This window comes from Oncorhynchus mykiss, chromosome 26 (genome assembly GCF_013265735.2).
Source record: "Oncorhynchus mykiss isolate Arlee chromosome 26, USDA_OmykA_1.1, whole genome shotgun sequence".
Classification (NCBI taxonomy): Eukaryota; Metazoa; Chordata; class Actinopteri; order Salmoniformes; family Salmonidae; genus Oncorhynchus; species Oncorhynchus mykiss.
The window spans coordinates 32,198,825-32,218,917 of record NC_048590.1 but is presented as its reverse complement, the minus strand read 5'-3'; the positions used below and the strand labels follow the sequence as shown (position 1 = coordinate 32,218,917).

The window sequence follows — 20,093 nt, the reverse complement described above, 5'->3', positions numbered from 1 at the left end:
GGTTTTGAAAACCCTTCAAATCTCACCAAATGAATTGATATTTTGTACAGCCTAACCATATGAGCCTAATTGACTAGCCTACTCAATTCCTTCAATTTGGGCTATGTGAAGAAACACAGTCCACCAAGCAAACTGCTATATATATATATATATATATATAAAATAATATATAGAATTAGAATTAGGCCAAATTGATTTATAATATAATTATTTTTTATTCAAGAGATGTTCTCTCTGACAGATTACAGTACTAATTGAAGATGGGTGATGGTTCTTAAAATGTAACATACTTTCTATCGTTATTTTTTGTAGAAAAAGGGGGAAACACTGGAAGATGTTCATCGGTAGTTTCGGTGGAAAAGGTTGTGTGTCAACTGTAGGGGCGCCCATGTTTGCTGGAATTCGGAAGTGTCGGTGCCAGAGTGGCAGGTTAAATTGGCCAGGGTCAGAGTAAGTAGTACAGAAGGTGTTTTATGCTGAGGCAGTGAAGAAAGTAGCGGAGGATGGGTCAAGGATGAGGGATCCTGAGAGAATCCCTGTGAGTAGGCCTAGTAGATCTGTGACAGCACAGAGGGATAGGTCAATGACTGATGTATGCTTCATAACGATGGTTTTAATGAGTGTAGGGTTAGATGGTAGGGTCAGTTAAATGTTTTTACTTTCCCATTTTGTGGATCAAAATATAATTAATATATACCCCAGTCTTGGTGGCTGACATTGAATGCCATCCACCGTTAAACCTCAGCGAATAAGATAAAGGTTTAGCAACTCTGATGTAGGCCTACATTTACAATCCAGCAGACTATGGCGATAGGGTATCGAAGATTGGGTTATTTGCCCACCAAAGGTAGGAGCGGGGAAAACTACCCTACCCAGCATACATTGCAGCATGCAAACCGAAGTTGCAGCGCCAGCGTGAAGAAGGTAAAGCCGGAGATGCAGCTAGCAACACAGATCAGCTTTGAACGCTTTATTTAGTATCTAGATCGTTTCATGAACACATCCCAACGTATCAATGAAGTATTGTAAGATATAGAATGATTATGTGGTTGTGGTGTGTTCCTCCCTTTATTCAAAGTCAGCTAGCCAACCAGGCTACTAGCTAACGTTAGCTAGATATCTAACGTGGATTTCCATAACTGGTTTACTTCGTGGTGGACTACTCAACCCTCCATGTTTTTCTGCTGTCTTCCCGTCGAATACCATGACAAACAAAAGCTAGCTAGGATCGCTGTGAGATGCTCGAACTAGCTACTAATGTTGGGGGGCGTAGTCGCTGTGTTAGCTCGTGTCCATTGCACGACGACGAGATGCCCATGTTCTGTCGGGTTCCATATTTTTTTCATCGTAACTCACCAAAGTAAACATTTTTAGAGTGCGGGATTACTTTTCTCTGTATGTGCAGGGTGTAATTTCTCCCAAAATATGAGTACTTTGATTACCGTTAAAATACCCTGATCCACGCGTATGCGTGGGATCTGCACTACGAGCTGTGTGGACAAGAGCTTGTCTGGCGGTATCATTGAGCTGGATGGAGGACTTAGGCCCATTTTAGGATGGCAGCGCCATTGAGGTTTTTAAACAAGTTTAAGTAGTGAACTGAGTGGGACATCCTATAGGTTAAGGAAGGATCACATAATTCCATCCAGGTCATCATTAGGGATCAGCCAATTAATTATACACACGAGCAAACATCACATAACTGCAGGTGTCAGTAAATCGCCAACCTTGGCTTCATACCTGTTCAAACAACACTCCGGGTGGCAATATGACTCCTTTCAGTTTGTTTACACACTCCATAGTAGTAGAAGGAGGAAATTGAATACTTCAAAATGGAGATGGCCTCAGTGGCATTGCCCATGCTCTAGCAGATTTCATAATGGGACAGATACAATGTTGCGTCCTCTAACTACAATATCTCTATGGGTGGTATACAAGGCAACTCATAGTCGTTGCGTGATGGACCAGAGCTACTGTGTTGTATTCAGATCCATCTAAGTATATGACTCTGGTTGTATGTATGCAATGTAATCACAATTTACATATATGCAGTGAGTGGGTAACAGACTGTAATCTGCGTGTATTTATTATTATATATATATATTTTTTTTACAGATTGTCGCTACACCATTTCACTCTGGTATTGGTCACACCATGGCAAAAGTTGGAGCTGTCATCTATCCCCACACGTTTGTTGTCTTATCTGAGCTGAGCAGAATTCCAACCAGCTCCCACAACCTGTGAGTCTGCAACTCCAGTAAGATACGTCCTCACACTAACACAAACGGTAACATTACGTAGGATGTCAAACATGAAATTATCTGAAGGCCCTCGGTACTTACAGTACTCAATGTTCACACGACGCTGCAGAGGACTTATAGGCCTACTCCTCTGCAGTTGACTCACCACACCTGATGTCACACTTGACATCTTGTGTTGATGTTGTGCAACTGCTCTGAAATTATAGTTTCATTGTTTTTAGCTGTCAATGTACTTATTATTTACAGTATAGGCCAAAGCTTTAAATGGCTAGATCCGTATGGCTGTTTTTAATGTATATCTTTCTGTGTGTCAAGGGTGGAAGGACTGCCACCACCATTGAACCTCACTGATACAGAAAGTGGCGGTGTTGCAGCTCTACCAGGCTAAGGTCAGTCATTTCTTGACAAAGTGAAAATATTATAATGCATGCTATGTTACCATACATATATGTTTCAATTACCACTCAGAACAACCTTCTCATACTCTTCCAGGCTCTTGACCCCTTGACTGTGTGAAAGTCTTCATTTCTTCCTGTGGTATCAGACCCAGGCCCTTGAGAGCAATGTGTGAGCAAGAGGACCATGGAGACGGTGGCCGTAACAAGCTGTCCAACAGTGACGCCATCAAGCTGACAGATGACCTCTCTCTGAGTGACTCCGACCCTGAAGAGCGTAATGAGTCCATAGACCCAGAGGTGGAAGACTTGTCCTCATCTGATGATGAAGTGCACCAGAACTCCGGCCCTGGTCCCGGTCCCAAGAAACCCGCATTCAGTCTGACAGGTGGCAGCTCAAGCTTCTCCAACCGCAGCCGAAGCATCTTTGATTGCCTGGAGAGTGCCGCTAAGCTGTCCTCGTCCAATTTGGGACAGGACAATGTCATTGACGGGGTCTTTGCACGTCCCCCTCCACCCCCACTGCTGCCGAGTGGAAAGAAGTATGGGGAGAAGGTGGGGGAATTGGTCAGCAAGCCTCCTCAGAAGAGAGGAGTGCCAGATTACCTGGTGAATCCTGAGCGCTGGACGCGCTACGACCTGGAGGATGTGCCAGAGACCAGTGACAGCAAGAATAGCATGGTGGCTCAGCAGTACATACAAAGTCTGCAGCAGCAGAAGAAGGAGAACACGATGGAAGATGATCCTGAAGAGCCTTTTATACCTACTTTCAACCAGGGCCAGAGCAGTAGCTCAGAGCATAAGATCGTGTTCTCCAGGCCTAGCCGGCCACAGAAGGATGACGCTGAAGAAGTTAACAAGCCTGATCGAACCAAGAAGGTAGGGATGGGTCTCTGTCACTTAGATGATGATGAAGAAGAGGAGGGTATAGGCCTAGCAATCGCCCCACAACGCCCAAAGGAGAGTGAGCGGAAGAGGAAGTGGACCCCGGTGGGGGAAGAAGAGGGCGCGCTGAGTGATAGGAAGGATCAAACGCCTATTGGCTTCGTCATTAATAGGAACGTCAACAGGAAGAACTTCCGCAAGACATCAGAGAAAGAGGAGGACTGAGAGTACACATACTTGACCTCAATCAATTGAAGTCCTCTGGAAATAATGGAGGACCCTAAATATGGACAGTATTTTAGTGCTTCCCTGTAGAACCTCAAGCAGAGGAGTTTTTTTCCTAATCAAGGGAATGGTTTCGGCCTCTTGACTTTTCATCAGAATTAATGTAAAATGTGTATTTTGAATATTAACTTCAGACATGAAAATCACTTGTCAGTAATGCTAATGTATATTGCTGTTTCGAAGTCCAAAGAATATTGAATTTAGCTGTCAAGTATATTGGTGGAAGTGTAATGTAAACAATTGTATTTGTAGTAGACCCTTGTAAGTGGCATCATTTTTCATATTGCTGTAACTATTATTGATTATTGGAGCAGTAAAGTCTTCCCACAACTAAATAGTTTCTCTGTCACTTATGAATCTTTGTTCCTGTATTTTCCGTGACTGATGTGAAGCCAATAGGTTATATTACAGTATTTGAAGAATGTGCTTAGGAGAATCATAGACATTGCTACGTTCATATCAACTAATTAAATGCATTCGTTGGTTTCACAGATAAGAAAAGCCCATCATTTGCATGCACTTTCAGGAGTAGAGAGATATAAAGAGACTCAGTTTTGGTCACTAACTGTAGACCTATTAAACGACTGCAACTGTCCGATTATGACCAGATGGCCGCATTACTAATCCACCCGAAGCGTTCAATATCAGCGCCTCACCTTTTGAGAAGCATGACGCTACCTACCTGAAAGTAATTGACTCAGAAACGCGGAAGTGAAGTCAACTTATTTATTTTTTTTAGCTCAGTACAGTAGTTTTTCATATAGTTTTAGTATAATTAGAGCTCCCCGTCTGTCTGAAGTAGGGGTGAACGTTTCGTGAGTAATGAAGACAACTGCGCTCGAACGACAGAAGATGTGAATGGGGATTTTCAATATTCGTTCAATTTGGATAACGAGCGTATTGCAACATGTACTTAATGGATCCAGAGCAGGTGAGGAAGATTATTTATAAACAACTCACCTGCAAACAGTTTAGGAAACATGTTTTCATGTTGCCTACAGTATTTTGAATGAGTATAGAAATTGTTGGACTGAATAATGTATTTTTTAAATGTTATGCTCATGGATAATGGTAATGAAACTATTTTTTAGATACTTTGAGGTGACGGTCATAGCAGGTTAAAATCTATTTCCGTATAGCTATAACCTGTATCAGACATCTATAAGTTTGTGTGCAAGTATGCTGAGTTGTGTTATGTTACCGTACCAAAAGTGGTCTACAGTGCTTTATCTATGAACTAGATGTGGATCAAACACACCCTAGATCGAATCCATGAGCTGACAAGGTAAACATCTGTTGTTCTGCCCCTGAACAAGGCCGTTAACCCACTGTTCCCAGGCCGTCATTGTAAATAAGAATTTGTTCCTAGCTGACTTGCCTAGTTAAATAAAATATTACAGGTGTTTTATTTGGACTGAGAACACATGACTGTAGCTCATTGTAGCTGACGTTCCCTGAAACTATTTTCTGCCTCACCATGTGCAGTGCCTTTGAAAAGTATGCAGACCCCTTGACTTTTTTTTACACATTATGTTACGTTTCAGCATCGAGTCTTCTTGGGTATGATGCTGCAAGCTTGGTACATCTGTATTTGGGGAGTTTCTCCCATTCTTCTCTGCAGATCCTCTCAAACTCTGTCAGGTTGGATGGGGTGCGTTTCTGCACAGCTATTTTCAGGTCTCTCCAGAGATGTTAGATCGGGTTCAAGTCCGGGCTCTGGCTGGGACACTCAAGTACATTCAGAGACTTGTCCCGAAGCAACTCCTGCGTTGTCTTGGCTGTATGCTTAGGGTCATTGTCATGTTGGAAGGTGAACCTTCACCCCAGTCTGAGGTCCTGAGTGCTCTGGAGCAGGTTTTCGTCAAGGATCTCGCTGTACTTTGCTTTGTTCATCTTTGCCTCGATTCTGACTTGTGTCCCAGTAACTGCCGCTGAGAAATATCCCCACAGCATTTTTTATTTTTTATTTCTCTTTTATTTAACCAGGTAGGCCAGTTGAGAACAAATTCTCATTTACAACTGCAACCTGGCCAAGATAAAGCAAAGCAGTGCAACACAAACAACAAAACAGAGTTACACATGGAATAAACAAACGTACAGTCAATAACACAATAGAAAAAAAATCTATATACCGTGTGTGCAAATTAGGGAGGTAAGGCAATAAATAGGCCATAGTGGCAAAGTAATTACAATTTAGCAATTAAACACTAGAGTGATAGGTGTGCAGAAGATTCATGTGCAAGTAGAGGTACTGGGGTGCAAAGGAGCAAAAATAAAATAATAACAATATGGGGATGAGGTAGTTGGATGGGCTATTTACATGCATGATGCTGCCACCCCCATGCTTCACCGTAGGAATGGTGCCAGGTTTCCTCCAGAAGTGACCCTTGGCATTTAGGCCAAAGAGACCAGAGAATCTTGTTTCTCATGGGGTGAGAGTCTTTAGGTGCCTTTTGGCTAACTCCAAGCAGGCTGTCATGTGCCTTTTACTGAGGAGTGGTTTCCTTCTGGCCACTCTACCATAAAGGCCTGATTGGTAGAGTGCTGCAGAGATGGTTGTCCTTCTGGAAGGTTCTCCCATCTCCACAGAGGAACTCTAGAGCTCTGTCAGAGTGACCATCGGCTTCTTAGTCACCTCCCTGACCAAGGCCCTTCTCCCCCCAAGACTTGGTGGTTCCAAACTTCTTCCATTTAAGAATTATGGAGGCCATTGTGTGCTTGGGGACCTTCAATGTTGCAGACATTTTTTGGTACCCTTCCCCAGATCTGCGCCTCGACACAATCCTGTCTCGGAGCTCTACAGACAATCCCTTCGTCATCAGGGCTTGGTTTTTGCTCTGACATGCACTGTCAACTGTGGGACCTTATAGACAGGTGTGTACCTTTCCAAATCATGTCCAGTCAATTGAATTTACCACAGGTGGACTCCAAGTTGTAGAAACATCTCAAGGATGATCAATGGAAACCGGATGTACCTGATCTCAATTTCGAGTCTCATAGCAAAGGGTTTGAATCCTTATGTAAATAAGGTATTTCTGTTCAAATGTTTTAATAAATTAGCAAATAATTCTAAAAACATTTGTCGTTATAGGGTATTGTATGTAGATTGCTGAGGAATTGTTTTTATTTAATCCATTTTAGAACAAGGCTGTAACGTAACAAAATGTGGAAAAAGTCAAGTGGTCTGAATACTTTCCGAGGGCACTGTATAGGCTGGATTCATTGCAGCAGCTAAATAAATAAATTATAAAAAAATCAGACCAACTTAAAATATTTCCCAGATTTAAAGGTTGCTTATCTGGCCTTTTGTGTTTTAAAGCATAACTTCACCTGCATGCTTTAGATGAGATCTTTGAGAAATTGTCAGGTCAGCTTTTTACCTTGGACCATGTTTCTCTGAAGAGTGTCTATGATTTATGTGATGCTGAGGCCTGATGTATGACACCATTCCTCTGGCAACCCATGCCATATCCACTACACAGTACCCTACATCAGAGCCAGCCTCCTTTCAACGTTTGCCTGGTCTTCTTGGCTGTGCTCCTGGTGAAACAGGTTATCTCATTAAATCTTATGCACTAAAGAGGGTAATAGTGGCACACTTCCAAAATATAATCAGTCAAGATTGGATCATATCTCTCGAGACATAGCAGAGCATAGAACTCCCACCCACTGAGTATGAGGAGCAGTCTATGGAATATTTTCACTGACGGGCGTGTTGGAGCATGTCATCTGGAAAATCCTGTGGGAGTCTGGAAGAATGAAAGTAAAAGACTGACAGGCTTTAGAGAGAAACATGCATAACAACAGAGATGGCAAGAGGGATGGCCCAGTTGCCTTTATTTGTTTTACCCCTTTGCTTAGAGATGTGTGTTATTGACATCTCATGGACTGTAACTGTATAAAGGAATTTGCCTAGTGCCCCTTTTTTCGACACAGGATATTGAAGCCACAATTACAATTTGGCTGTAGTGAATGAAGGCACATCATTGACCATTATGTTAGCTGAGAGGTTCCTTGTGGTCCATGTTGACTGGCACATTCCTGGCGGACCACTTCAGTGAGGTGGGGAGGAGGGCTAGCCCTTGTATCACAAGAGAGATGTCAAATTGTCCCTCTTTGTTACCCTGTGTTTTAGGATGATATTGAGTTGCAGGAGAGAAACACGGATGGCTTTGACAATACCATGGAGGCATTACTCCCAATTCTGGTGAGACCGCACAACACACACCATCTATTCATTTCACTGCATTCATAACTTAGAGACATACATAGTCATACAGGTGATAATTATTCAAGCTGTTTATATGACAGTCCCTAGAATACAGAAAAGCTTGTATGTCTCCCATAGCACCAGCAGAGAACATATGATTATGTTCTAGTTGCTGACAAAGTTGAGGACCAGGATCACCCAAAGTTTCTGAAGCAGGTGGCTTTTATTGACCACCTGAGGAAGAAAAACATGAAAGTAACAGTGAGTTTGTTACTTGATTAAATCACATTTAAATTCCATATGGAGTGATGTTGAGGCAATGTTACTTTATTGGGTTGTGTACAATATTTTATTGGGATGTGTACAACTGTAAAGAATGTGTGACATTTATACTGTAACATCATGGCCAATCCTCCCAAAATGAACCTGGTTCAATGCTAATCATGAACTTTGCCTTTTTGTGTCAGAAAATCGTTCATGATGACAAGGTGTTTTATGGTGTCCGGGCCCCAAAGGAGATCTTTGACAAGTACAGGTACCTACTAAAGGTGTCTGATTCTTGCAACTGGAGCGGCGACCGGAAATGTGCCAGGGTTCCTCACTCAACCAGGTGAGATGCATTGAACTCTCACTCTTGCCATTCCATATGCAAATAACGTTAACTTCCAACATGTCCTCTTACCTTGTTCCTGTTTTTCTTTCAGAATCAGAGTAGTGCATTACATCCTACACCACACCCATATCAACACAGGAGGTATGTGAAGTGCTCCCTCCATTGATCTCTTTAGCAACATATTTGTCCCTGACTTCAATTGTTCTGCACTCCTAACCATCTTTTTAATTTAAACACAACAGAGAACCTCAGAGAGCTCCAGGAGAAGGGTGTCTTTGAGGCCGCGTTCTGCCTGCATGAGGTAAAAACAAAAAACATCAATATTTGAATACCTGATTACTTGTTCAATTGTGAGGGGCATTGTAGCTGTTTATGTCTTGTATGATCGTAAGTAGCCCATATGAAATTAATTGATGTGAAATACATCTACAGTATGAGCCTCTTTCTGTTTTTATAGAGGAACAAGCAAAAGGTGTTGAAACAAAAGTGGGCACGATGGTCTGCTCTCTGTACGACCCAGCCTGTCGATGATGTCAGGTAAGACCTTCTATATATCCTGCTGTGTTTCTGTGTCTTTTGGTTTCACAGTGGCCTTTCCTCAATTGGATTTATTCAACTCTTGCTTCCTCTCACCTCCATCCTCTCTGGCCTCCTTTTGAAAAAGGTCATAGGTAATCAAGGAGACACGTCAAGCAGGGGAAAAGTGGACAAAATTGTGCTTGTAATTAATGAGACTCCTTGTCCAATAGCACATTGACGAAAATTACGTTTACAGGGTGGAATCCCCAAGTAAATGTATACAGTGATACAAACAAATGTAGCTAGCTAGTTGTGCAAGACATGTTGTAGATAAATGATCAATAGAATATTGTTATGAAATGTTTGCATGCTTTTCTCCTTCAAGAAAACAATAGCTGATTTCAAAGTGGGTGTGGAAGATTAAAACTCTTCCACAAAGGAATCATGTAGGATTCATTTGTGCTTCCATGCCAAAATGAGGCTATCGAGGAAGGGAGGACCCTCTTCAGTTTGCCTACAAAAAATTGTTGCTCTCCTTGACCACTTATCGGTTTCCAGGTCAACGAGGAGAGAGGACTGGGGAGAGAGGGTGGAGAACAGACTTTTGCCCAATGAAGAAAAGGCCTCTCACTTTCAAAGCAATTAAATCTGTTACCAAGAAGTATGCCAGCTAGTGGTTATATCCACACAGAACTTTGGGTTTGCCGATGCAGCTAAACGTGATGTGCTTACCTAAAGCAGGATTTCCCAAACTCGGTCCTGGGCCCGCCCCTGGGTGCTCGTTTTGTTTTATTCCCTAGCACCACACAGCTGATTCAAATAACCAACTCATCATCAAGCTTAGTTTAAACCAGCTAAGAACAGCCCGTAGCTATGGTATATTGGCCATATACCACACCCCCTCATGCCTTATTGCTTAAATATACAGCATGCAAATAGCAATACAACATGTCATTTACGTCAGTCATGTGAAAGGGAAATTATCAAGATAAACTACATGTTAATTAAATATTTATTTTAATCCCCCTGGAAACCTAGTAAGGGGTGTTAACTGATTAGGAATGTCCTTTTCCTGGTTTGAATTTGAACATGCAAACTGAAATGTATCTATGTCTGTCAGGAGTTACTTTGGAGAGAAGGTGGCTCTGTATTACCTGTGGTTGGGCTGGTACACCATCCTGCTGGTCCCTGCAGCCATTCTGGGTGTGATTGTGTTCCTGTATGCACTGGCTTTCTTCAACACCAGCCCCCTCATGTGAGTTGACAGGCCCACTGAGACAAATTCTTTATTAAGCTGATTGGTGCTGACATTTTAGTAGGAATAAAAAATTGGTTACATGGCGTTGCTCCTCTTTAAAACTCATGTGTTTCTGAAGGTGCATTGTGTGTCTTCATATTACAGAAAAGAGGTCTGTGAGTCTGACACTGTTATGTGCCCGAGGTGTGACAAATGGTGTCAAGTATGGCAGCTGCGTGACACCTGTACCTATGCCAAGGTAACTCATGTCATTCTACCATACTGCATTGCAAACTTTACTATTTAAAAAATAGTTAATGAAGTTTGTATGTTCAAAATGTGTCTTGTGTGCAGGTGAGTCCTCTGTTTGACAATGAGGGGACGGTGTTCTTTGCTATGTTCATGGCAGTGTGGGGTAAGTCTCTCACACAGGATAAAACTGATTATTTCCACCCAATACATTTTTAATTCAGATAAATCTAGACATTGTTATGACTCATGCCCATATTTTTCCAGCTACCATTTTTCTGGAGCTGTGGAAGAGACACAAAGCAACGTTTGTGTCTAAATGGAAAGTATTTGACTGGTGTGAGGAAGAGGTATGGCTTCACTTAGGCTTAAGAAACCATTATATGTCTGGATATACTGTAGGAAGGTTTTAGCATGGTTTAGGTTGTCTGTTACTCATTCATATTATCCAATCATATGCTCTTTCAAGTAACTAAAATAATGTCCCATTGATTACTGTCATCTTATGGTAGTGATCCATTGTGTGATTGATATGACCACAGACCTCTGTGGTATAATCCTGAATATTGTTCCATCTGGCCTGCAGGAGGAGCTCATCCTGGGAGTAGTCAATGATCCAGACTGCCATCCCAAAGAGTTTCGCCATTCTTATCTGCGCAGCACTCTAGTTCTGGTGCTGGTCACTCTCATGGTCAGTCCCAGTCAGTCACTCAGTACCATATTGAAACAGACATAGCAATTTTCATCCTGGGCTATACCAGTGTTTAGCTCCGGTTCAGTCATTGTTGTCCTCTCACTGTGTGTGTGTGTTCTTTTACCAGTTGGTTCTGATCATCGGGCTAACCCACGCTCTGGTGGTGTTCCGTGTGGTTGCTGCTGTGCTGTTGTCAGAGGGAACATGGGAGTTTGTAAGGGACCATGCCAACACTGTAGCAGTAATGCTGGGTGCTGTACTACACTACTTCACCATGCAAGTTATGACCAGAGTAAGTTCAACCAGCAACCCCTCTAAGTCATGTAGACCTGCACAGTCCCTAACTCTTCTCCTCTCTTACCCGGATAGGTCAACAAGGCCGTGGCCTTCAAGCTGTGTGAGATAGGTGAGTCTGAAGAGGAACATCTTAATTTGGATGAGCAGAACATATGTTTATATTGAACATTTTCATTTACAATCAAACATGTACAGTTGAAGATGAAAGTTTACATACACCTTAGCCAAATACATTTGAACTCAGTTTTTCACAATTTCTGACATTTAATCCTAGTAAACATTCCCTGTATTAGGTCAGTTAGGATCACCACTTTATTTTAAGAATGTGAAATGTCAGAATAATAGAGAATGATTTATTTCAGCTTTTATTTCTTTCATCACATTCCCAGTGGGTCAGAAGTTTACATGCACTCAATTAGTATTTGGTAGCATTGCCTTTAAATTGTTTAACTTCGGTCAAGTGTTTCAGATAGCCTTCCACAAGCTTCCCACAATATGTTGGGTGAATTTTGGCACATTCCTCCTGACAGAGCTGATGTAACTGAGTCAGGTTTGTAGGCCTCCTTGCTTGCACACAGTTCTGCCCACAAATTTTCTATAGGATTGAGGTCAGGGCTTTGTGATGGCCAATACTTTGACTTTGTTGTCCTTAAGCCATTTTGTCACAAATTTGGAAGTATGCTTTGGGTCATTGTCCATTTGGAAGACCCATTTGCGAGCAAGCTTTAACTTCCTGACTGATGTCATAAGATTTTGCTTCAATATATCCACGTAATTTTCCTGTCAGGATGCCATCTATTTTGTGAAGTGTACCAGTCCCTCCTGCAGCAAAGCACCACCACAACATGATGCTGCCACCCCCTTGCTTCACGGTTGGGATGGTGTTCTTCAGCGTGCAAACCTCTCCCTTTTTCCTCCTAACATAATGATGGTCATTATGGCCAAACGGTTCTATTTCTGTTTCATCAGACCAGAGGACATTTCTCCAAAAAGTAAGATCTTTGTCCCCATGTGCAGTTGCAAACCGTAGTCTGGCTTTTTTATGGCGGTTTTGGAGCAGGGCTTTGCTGAGCGGCCTTTCAGGTTATGACGATATAGGACTCATTTTACTGTGGATATAGATACATTTGTACCTGTTTCCTCCAGCATCTTCACAAGGTCCTTTGCTGTTGTTCTGGGATTGATTTGCACTTTTAGCACCAAAGTACGTTCATCTCTAGGAGGCAGAACGCGTCTCCTTCCTGAGCGGTATGATGGCTGTGTGGTCCCACGGTGTTTGTACTTGCGTACTATTGTTTGTACAGATGAACGTGGTACCTTCAGGCGTTTGGAAATTGCTCCCAAGAATGAACCAGCCTTGTGAACGTCTACAATTTTGGCTTGGCTGATTTCTTTTGCTTTTCCTGATGTAAAGCAAAGAAGCACTGAGTTTGAAGGTAGGCCTTGAAATACATCCACAGGTATACCTCCAATTGACTCAAATTATGTCAATTAGCCTATCACAAGCTTCAAAAGCCATGACATAATTGTCAGTAGTTTTCCAATCTGTTTAAAGGCACAGTCAACGTAATGTATGTAAACTTCTGACCCACTGGAATTGTGATACAGTGAATTATAAGTGAAATAATCTGTCTAAACAATTTTTGGAAAAATTACTTGTCATGCACATAGTAGATGTCCAAACCGACTTGCCAAAACTATAGTTTGTTAACAAGAAATTTGTGGAGTGGATGAAAAATAAGTTTTAATGACTCCAACCTAAGTGTATGTAAACTTCCAACTTCAACTGTACATGTTCATCACTTTCATTCTATCAGATGGAATTGTACTTAACTTCTTTCACTGACTCACTTAGCTAATGTTGCTGCTTTTGCCTGCAGAGAAGACACAGTCGCTTGCAGCCACTGAGAGGAGCTTCACTGTCAAGATGTTTACCTTCCAGTTCTTCACCCTCTTCTCCTCGCTCGTATATGTGGCATTTTTCCTGGGCAGGTACTGAGTGCAACGTGTGTGTGTAGTATTAATATTTGATCGGGCTGACGGTACATGGGGCTCCTGAGGGACACAGTGGTCTAAGGCACTGCATCTCAGTGCTAGAGGTGTCACTACAGAACCTGGTTTGATCCCATGCTGTATCACAACCGGCCGTGTTTGGGAGTCCCATAGGGCGGCGCCCAGCGTCATCCGGGTTAGGGTTTAGCCGGGGTAGGCCGTCATTGTAAATAAGATTTTTTTCTTAACTGACTTGCCTAGTTAAATCAAATAAATAAAAGATTGCAGACTAGCCTAAAACCAAGGGGAAAACTGTTGGTAAAGTACTGCTCTGTGTCAGCTGTCATGGGCAGCCTAGCTGTACGGAGAAGGTGCTTTCTGTATCCTCAAGTGTCCATGTATCTTGAAATGTTTGAGTCCTGAACCATAAATGTGTAAGTATTTGAAATGTTTATGCATATGTGCTTACATTTAATGAATCTAACACGTTGTTCTCGTGCATAGGATAAATGGTCGCCCAGGCAGCTATGTTCGTATTTTTGGTAAATGGAGATTGGAGGAGGTGGGTAGCTCATCACTATTATATATATTTTTTAAAGTATTACTTAACATGGGATTATGACATGGTTGAATGGTTTGGATTGTCTTTAGACTGTTGCCATATCTGCCTTTTCCTGTCCTTACCAGTGTCATCCCAGTGGCTGCCTCACTGACCTCTTCATTCAAATGGCCGTCATCATGGTGCTCAAACAGACACTGAATAACATCTTTGAGTTTATTGTGCCGTAAGTACAATATATAGCTATGGTTTTCTACCTGCTTAACATAGATACATTCTGAGGAAATGAATAGGTTGAATAAGCCCTTTGATGTGTTGAGTAAGCTTTTGGTAATTCAAATAAACGTCTGACTGTCAGTCAGATGACAAAACCCCATGTAAAAATGAATTATAGTTAATGAATTGAATTAATTCTAATGAACCGAATTGGACATCCAAAGTGGAGCATCATACTTTCTCACTTTAGGTTGTCCTATGTTGTTGTGCAGCTGGTTCAAGAGTTACTTCAAAAGGACTACAACTAAGAAGCTGGAGAGGAAGTGTGGCGACTGCTACAAAAATGCATGTCGCGAAGAGGAGAAGAGGGGCCATGACCCATGTGATATCTGCAAGCTGCATGATTGGCTGCGCAACTACGATCTGAATGACGTAAACTTTTTCAGTCTCTTCAATGAGTTTCTGGAAATGGGTACGTCACATTAACAAGTCACTACCTTTCATGGATGTCTAAGTCCAAAGTCTTTATTTATTTCACCGAAGTGATTCTATCTCTCTCTTACACTGTGATTCATGGTTTCTTTTATGTTCAATGATTCTGCCCAGTTGTTTTTATTGACTTCCCAATCCCCTGTGTTGAATATTAAATCTCTGTTGTGTTATTACACTCTTCTCATGCAGTTCTTCAGTTCAGTTTTACCACCATCTTTGTGGCGGCCTTCCCTCTGGCCCCTCTACTGGCCCTCATCAACAATATCTTTGAGATCCGTCTGGATGCCATCAAGATGGTCAGCTTGGAACGCAGATTAGTCCCCAAGAAAACCAATAATATTGGTGAGTTAAACAGTATATGCAAAAGCTTGTGCTTCTCTGGTAAACTCCTTACCATGTTTTTGTTGGGGCTTGTATGCTCATCCCATAATATGATTTCTCAGGTATATGGATCAAAGTTCTGGAAGCTATTGGTGTTCTGGCTGTCATTGCCAATGGGCTAGTCATTGGGGTGTCCTCAGACTTCATCCCTCGGCTGGTCTATCGCTATCACTACGGTCCCTGTGCCAATGGAGAAGAAAATGTACAGTAAGTTCTACTGTAGCACATTATGCAGTGACTGGTGCATGAGTTGCACCTACAGTAGAGTAGACCTCTCACACATGGTCTGGACTCTTAAAACAATGAATGCCATAGTAATAATGTAGATAATGTCATCTGATAGACCACTGCGCCACTCAGGAGGCTCGAATGTAGTTTAAGGCACTGCATTGCAGTGATTGAGGGGCCACTACAGACCCTGGTTTGGTCCCGGACTGTGTCGCAGCCGGCCATGACCGGGAGACCCATGAGGCGGCGCACAATTGGCCCAGCGTCGTCCGTTTGGCCGGCCGGGATGTCCCTGTCCCATCACGCTCTAGCGACTTCTGTGGCGGGCCGGGCGCATGCACGATGACACGGTTGCAAGTTGTACGGCGTTTTCTCCCACACATTGGTGCGGCTGGCTTCCGGGTTAAGCGAGCAATGTGTCAAGAAGCAGAGCGGCTTGGCAGGGTCGTGTTTCGGAGGACACATGGCTCTCGACCTTCGCCTCTCCCAAGTCCATACGGGAGTTGCAGCGATGGGACAAGACTGTATCTACCAATTTTGATATCACGACAATTGGGGAGAAAAATAAAATAAAGACTACATTTGCTACTGTCTCTCTATTGAAACTGTTCCAAAGGCAGAGTTCAACAGTTCCCTAGTTTAGTCTTTATTGGCATAAGTAACCATGCTGTGGATAAACACTGGTGGCAGATGTCAAGGACATCCTAAAGTTGTAATAATACTGACTCGCCATGCTATCATGTGACTATTTGTTTGAAATGTATTTCCAATTATGATTTTGTATAAGCAAGCTAAGTTGTATGTTTTGTGTTGATTCATGGGGCATTACTTTTTGGGTTCTCAAAACGGTTAGCTGCATAAAACCTCATGAGTTGGAGAAGGGTTTGTTTTTATATGACCATAATCCCTTTCCCCCCTTATAGCTGTATGAAGGGCTATATCAACGACACCCTATCCACTGTTCATATAACAGACCTGAATGTGCGGAAGGACTTTTTCCCCAGTCAACTGATCACAGAGAGCGGCTTCAATGTTACACAATGCAGGTGGGCATCTGTGAGGCACAACTAGGTCACTACGGAAGCTACTATTTACCAAAGCCTGGCTCAACCCTACTGCCCATCTCTGAATTTCACTGTTTATATTAACAAAGTGTTTGAATAATCAGAAACCAAAGCAACCAATTCTCCTCAGGCATCCATACATGTAGCTAGAGTCTATGCAGTCACAGAAAGAAACCCAGTCCAGTGATACCAGTAGTTGTTGAGAGAGATTGTTGATGGTGAAACTGGTGTGTGTTCCCAGCTATAAAGACTACAGAAATGATGTTGACTACAGCCTCACCTCCCAGTTCTGGCTCATCATGGCTGTACGCTTTGCCTTCGTCGTCCTATTTGAGGTATGTCTTTCTTTGCATCTGTGAATGTGTATTTACGTCAAACTACTTACATTATTTTCAGTTTAGTTTTGGCACATCAGGAATCACTGAATTCCATGTTATTGATTTTAATTAAGCTCTGCACCCATGATCCAATCAAACATTATTTAAAATCATGACACTTTACAATAAAACTAAAGATGTAAAAGCAAACGCCAAGGATGTCTAAAACTATAAAATCACTTGTTAAAGGCCAAGCTAAAAAGGTGAGTTTAGGGTTTTGTCAAAACCTTATCCTTGCAACTCCAAATGGCAATTGAGCAATACCAAATATCATGGATATGATTGAACAAGCCTGTCTGTCTTTCACCTCTATCTGTAGCATGTAGTGGTCATCTTTAAATGCATTGCTGCCTGGTTTGTGCCTGACTCCCCCATGCTGGTGAAGAACGACAGACTGAAGGACAAACTCAGTAGGCTCAAAGATGAACTGCAGTGAGTTAAAACATATGGTTATAGACTACCACAATATTCCTGGTATGAACATGTATGATTAAGTGTTGTCGTACTTCATCTGCATGGAACTTATTATCACCATAGTGATTTCCATGATCGGATTAAAACAAATGTTGTCTGTGTTGACAGGGAAATGAAGTACAGCCAGTCCACAGATGTGTGATGACCACAACGGAGGAACATCCTGAGACATGACCAGCATGACTTTGAAGCCCATGAAAAATACACATTAAAAGTGATGCTCTCTGCACTGACCTGAGATCAGCATCTTACAGAATAGTTAGCGCCTGGTTGTTATGAGAGGTAGGACAGCTCCATCTCCCAACACCTCTGCGTTTTCTCCCACATGGTCAATGCTGTTTATACCTGTGTGATTAATGGCCACCCGTGGCGCTTGCGAGGGTGTCTCGATAGCCGATCGGGGCAACAAGTTTCTACGAGGATTAAACGGCTCCAAACTGTATTTCACATATAAGCAAGTGTACCCCAATATAAATGAAGCAATATACTGACAGACTAACCCCAGATACCAGACGCCAAACCACAACTGGGGTTCATAAGAAGAGGTCCATATAACATTGTATTTTCTTGAATGACTGATGACCCAGCAGTAGCCTCAGCCGAGTCCCCAACAACCAGATGTTCTGGTTTTCAGGGGAAATGGAAAGAGAGCCTGTGACGCAACTTCCGCTTTTGGACGTTAACAAGGCGACACTCCATCTTAACTCCTCCTCCACATTTACCGGATTGGTTGAACAGTGCAGAAGATAAAGTTTTTTTTCTTCTCGTCAAGACCAGTATGTAGGGGATCTAGTTTCAGGCATTTATTTTTCCTAATCACAAGGGGATCATCGCAGTCTCTCAGAAGTTTGGTTGGTGCATAAAACGTGTGAATTCAGATAAATAAAAAGGTGTGATGGGTCCGTGCACCAAACATGTTTTCACTGCATCAGGGATAGCGTACAGGCTTTTCGACTTTGCAGCCTTCTTCAGTGTGCAGATTTATTTTCTGCCTGCTACATTAGGTTAACCTAGCAGGGATACCTATACATTAACAGAGTTGGGGTTAATTTTGTTTCACAAACTGTACGTGCTATACAAATGGAAAACCTGAGTTGAAATGTATTGACTCCCTTACTCTGGCCAATATGAATGTTTTACAAAGAACTGCGGTAGTTTTATTTTTGGTAAGGGTGTAACAACCTGTTTTGCAAATACTGTACTGATGTTTCCTGTTTACATGCTTTTAGTAACCTCAATGTTCTCTCAACATAAAGAATCACAAAGTGTGAATAATGTAATTTATCTTTGAAATATTAATATCTTTGTTATATAATTATGCATCTCTTAACTTTACTTTTAATCCACTGCATTAATTCTTTATTTGAAATGATATTCGGGAAAATTGTTATCGCTTTTTAAATTCAAACATAGGTCAACAATGTTGACCTTTTGTAAAAACATTTAAGTATAATTCAGAAATGACTTGAGCCAATACCTATGGATATTGTATTGTTGTTGGAAAGGTGTACATTTTGAGTTGCTTTACTGTTTTGTTTTTTTATTGTACATACAGTATGTGACAGGGTTTTGCTCATCAGTCTATCACCTGCGTGAAAGTGCATTGTAATTTTGTCCTTTTGCTTCTCACTTTTGATGGACAGACGGGACAAAGATTAAAGCTTGCAGTGATTTTACTCTCAGCTGAATGTGTACTTGAGGACTTTTTTTTGGTAAGCTAAGTAGACACAATTAACTGCCATTTGGTGGACCACACCCTGTCTATTTCTCTGACAAGTTAAGCCTGATCAACAACAAAAAAATACTTTTTACATTAGGTCAGGTAAATAAAATAAAGAGAGATGTTAGAGACAATTGGTCCATTAGACGGTTGCTATGAAACAACCCTCTATGACCATAATGTCTGTATACCACAAGAGGGCAGAGTGGTCTTCTCTCCTACAGCCCAAAGTTACATACAGCACTAAACTACATAACCTACCTTGTGTAAACAGTTTTGGTGAAGGGAAATGAAAGGGGTCATCTACATGGTCTGCTAAAAGCAGTTCCTAACTACATGTCATCTTATTGTAGATAAAACTATTCTATCCATGTCCCCTGGCCTGTCATTTCATTGAGAGTTCCTCCCCTCTATTAGAGTTAAACCCAAAATATTCTCAGTGTTCCAATAACTTAAATCCTCTTAGTGGGTTCACTTCATATCTGGAATGCATTCAGTGAGGTTGCAGAAATACTAATGTAACACAGCATATAAAATACTTTTGTTCTTATTTTAAAAATGGCATGTTTATGTGGACATACAGTGCCTTGCGAAACTATTCGGCCCCCTTGAACTTTGCGACCTTTTGCCACATTTCAGGCTTCAAACATAAAGATATAAAACTGTATTTTTTTTGTGAAGAATCAACAAGTGGCGCACAATCATGAAGTGGAACGACATTTATTGGACATTTCAAACTTTTTTAACAAATCAAAAACTGAAAAATTGGGCGTGCAAAATTATTCAGCCCCTTTACTTTCAGTGCAGCAAACTCTCTCCAGAAGTTCAGTGAGGATCTCTGAATGATCCAATGTTGACCTAAATGACTAATGATGATAAATACAATCCACCTGTGTGTAATCAAGTTTCCGTATAAATGCACCTGCACTGTGATAGTCTCAGAGG

General features: G+C 41.8%; 2 protein-coding genes across 9 annotated transcripts; both read left to right on the top strand.

The window, feature by feature from the left end:
* The first annotated feature begins 516 nt into the window (after positions 1-516).
* LOC110506643 (protein TSSC4) lies at positions 517-4,163 on the top strand. Of its 6 annotated transcripts, XM_036964570.1 has the most exons (5): positions 798-924; positions 2,116-2,257; positions 2,577-2,650; positions 2,754-3,668; positions 3,702-4,163. In XM_036964570.1, the coding sequence occupies exons 4-5, from the start codon at positions 2,825-2,827 to the stop codon at positions 3,764-3,766; spliced, it is 909 nt and encodes a 302-aa protein (XP_036820465.1). In that variant the 5' UTR covers positions 798-924; positions 2,116-2,257; positions 2,577-2,650; positions 2,754-2,824; the 3' UTR covers positions 3,767-4,163. The 6 variants fall into 6 exon arrangements, with proteins under 6 accessions (XP_036820463.1, XP_036820465.1, XP_021442091.2 ...); XM_036964568.1 differs by lacking the exon at positions 798-924 and adding an exon at positions 517-538 and having other exon boundaries at positions 2,754-4,163; XM_021586416.2 differs by having other exon boundaries at positions 2,116-2,240; positions 2,754-4,163.
* A 244-nt stretch (positions 4,164-4,407) lies between these two features.
* Positions 4,408-19,116, top strand: LOC110506641 (anoctamin-9). Of its 3 annotated transcripts, none has more exons than XM_021586413.2 (24): positions 4,408-4,757; positions 7,962-8,033; positions 8,175-8,297; positions 8,504-8,646; positions 8,741-8,790; positions 8,892-8,950; positions 9,107-9,186; positions 10,289-10,423; positions 10,571-10,664; positions 10,760-10,820; positions 10,922-11,004; positions 11,241-11,345; positions 11,476-11,640; positions 11,718-11,754; positions 13,526-13,637; positions 14,142-14,199; positions 14,325-14,422; positions 14,685-14,884; positions 15,094-15,246; positions 15,348-15,492; positions 16,437-16,559; positions 16,819-16,912; positions 17,274-17,386; positions 17,537-19,116. In XM_021586413.2, the coding sequence occupies exons 1-24, from the start codon at positions 4,734-4,736 to the stop codon at positions 17,568-17,570; spliced, it is 2,361 nt and encodes a 786-aa protein (XP_021442088.2). In that variant the 5' UTR covers positions 4,408-4,733; the 3' UTR covers positions 17,571-19,116. The 3 variants fall into 3 exon arrangements, with proteins under 3 accessions (XP_021442088.2, XP_036820461.1, XP_036820462.1); XM_036964567.1 differs by having other exon boundaries at positions 4,414-4,757; positions 8,206-8,297; XM_036964566.1 differs by lacking the exon at positions 8,175-8,297 and having other exon boundaries at positions 4,411-4,757.
* The last annotated feature ends 977 nt before the right edge of the window (positions 19,117-20,093 follow it).

Bases quoted from the DNA above. Each gene is read 5' to 3' on its own strand.
- LOC110506643 (XM_036964568.1), top strand. From the start codon at position 2,825: ATGTGTGAGCAAGAGGACCATGGAGACGGTGGCCGTAACAAGCTGTCC.
- LOC110506641 (XM_021586413.2), top strand. From the start codon at position 4,734: ATGTACTTAATGGATCCAGAGCAG. The intron at 8,298-8,503 runs GTGAGTTTGTTA...TTTTTGTGTCAG, and splicing joins AGAAAAACATGAAAGTAACA to AAAATCGTTCATGATGACAA. The intron at 14,885-15,093 runs GTACGTCACATT...CTTCTCATGCAG, and splicing joins CAATGAGTTTCTGGAAATGG to TTCTTCAGTTCAGTTTTACC.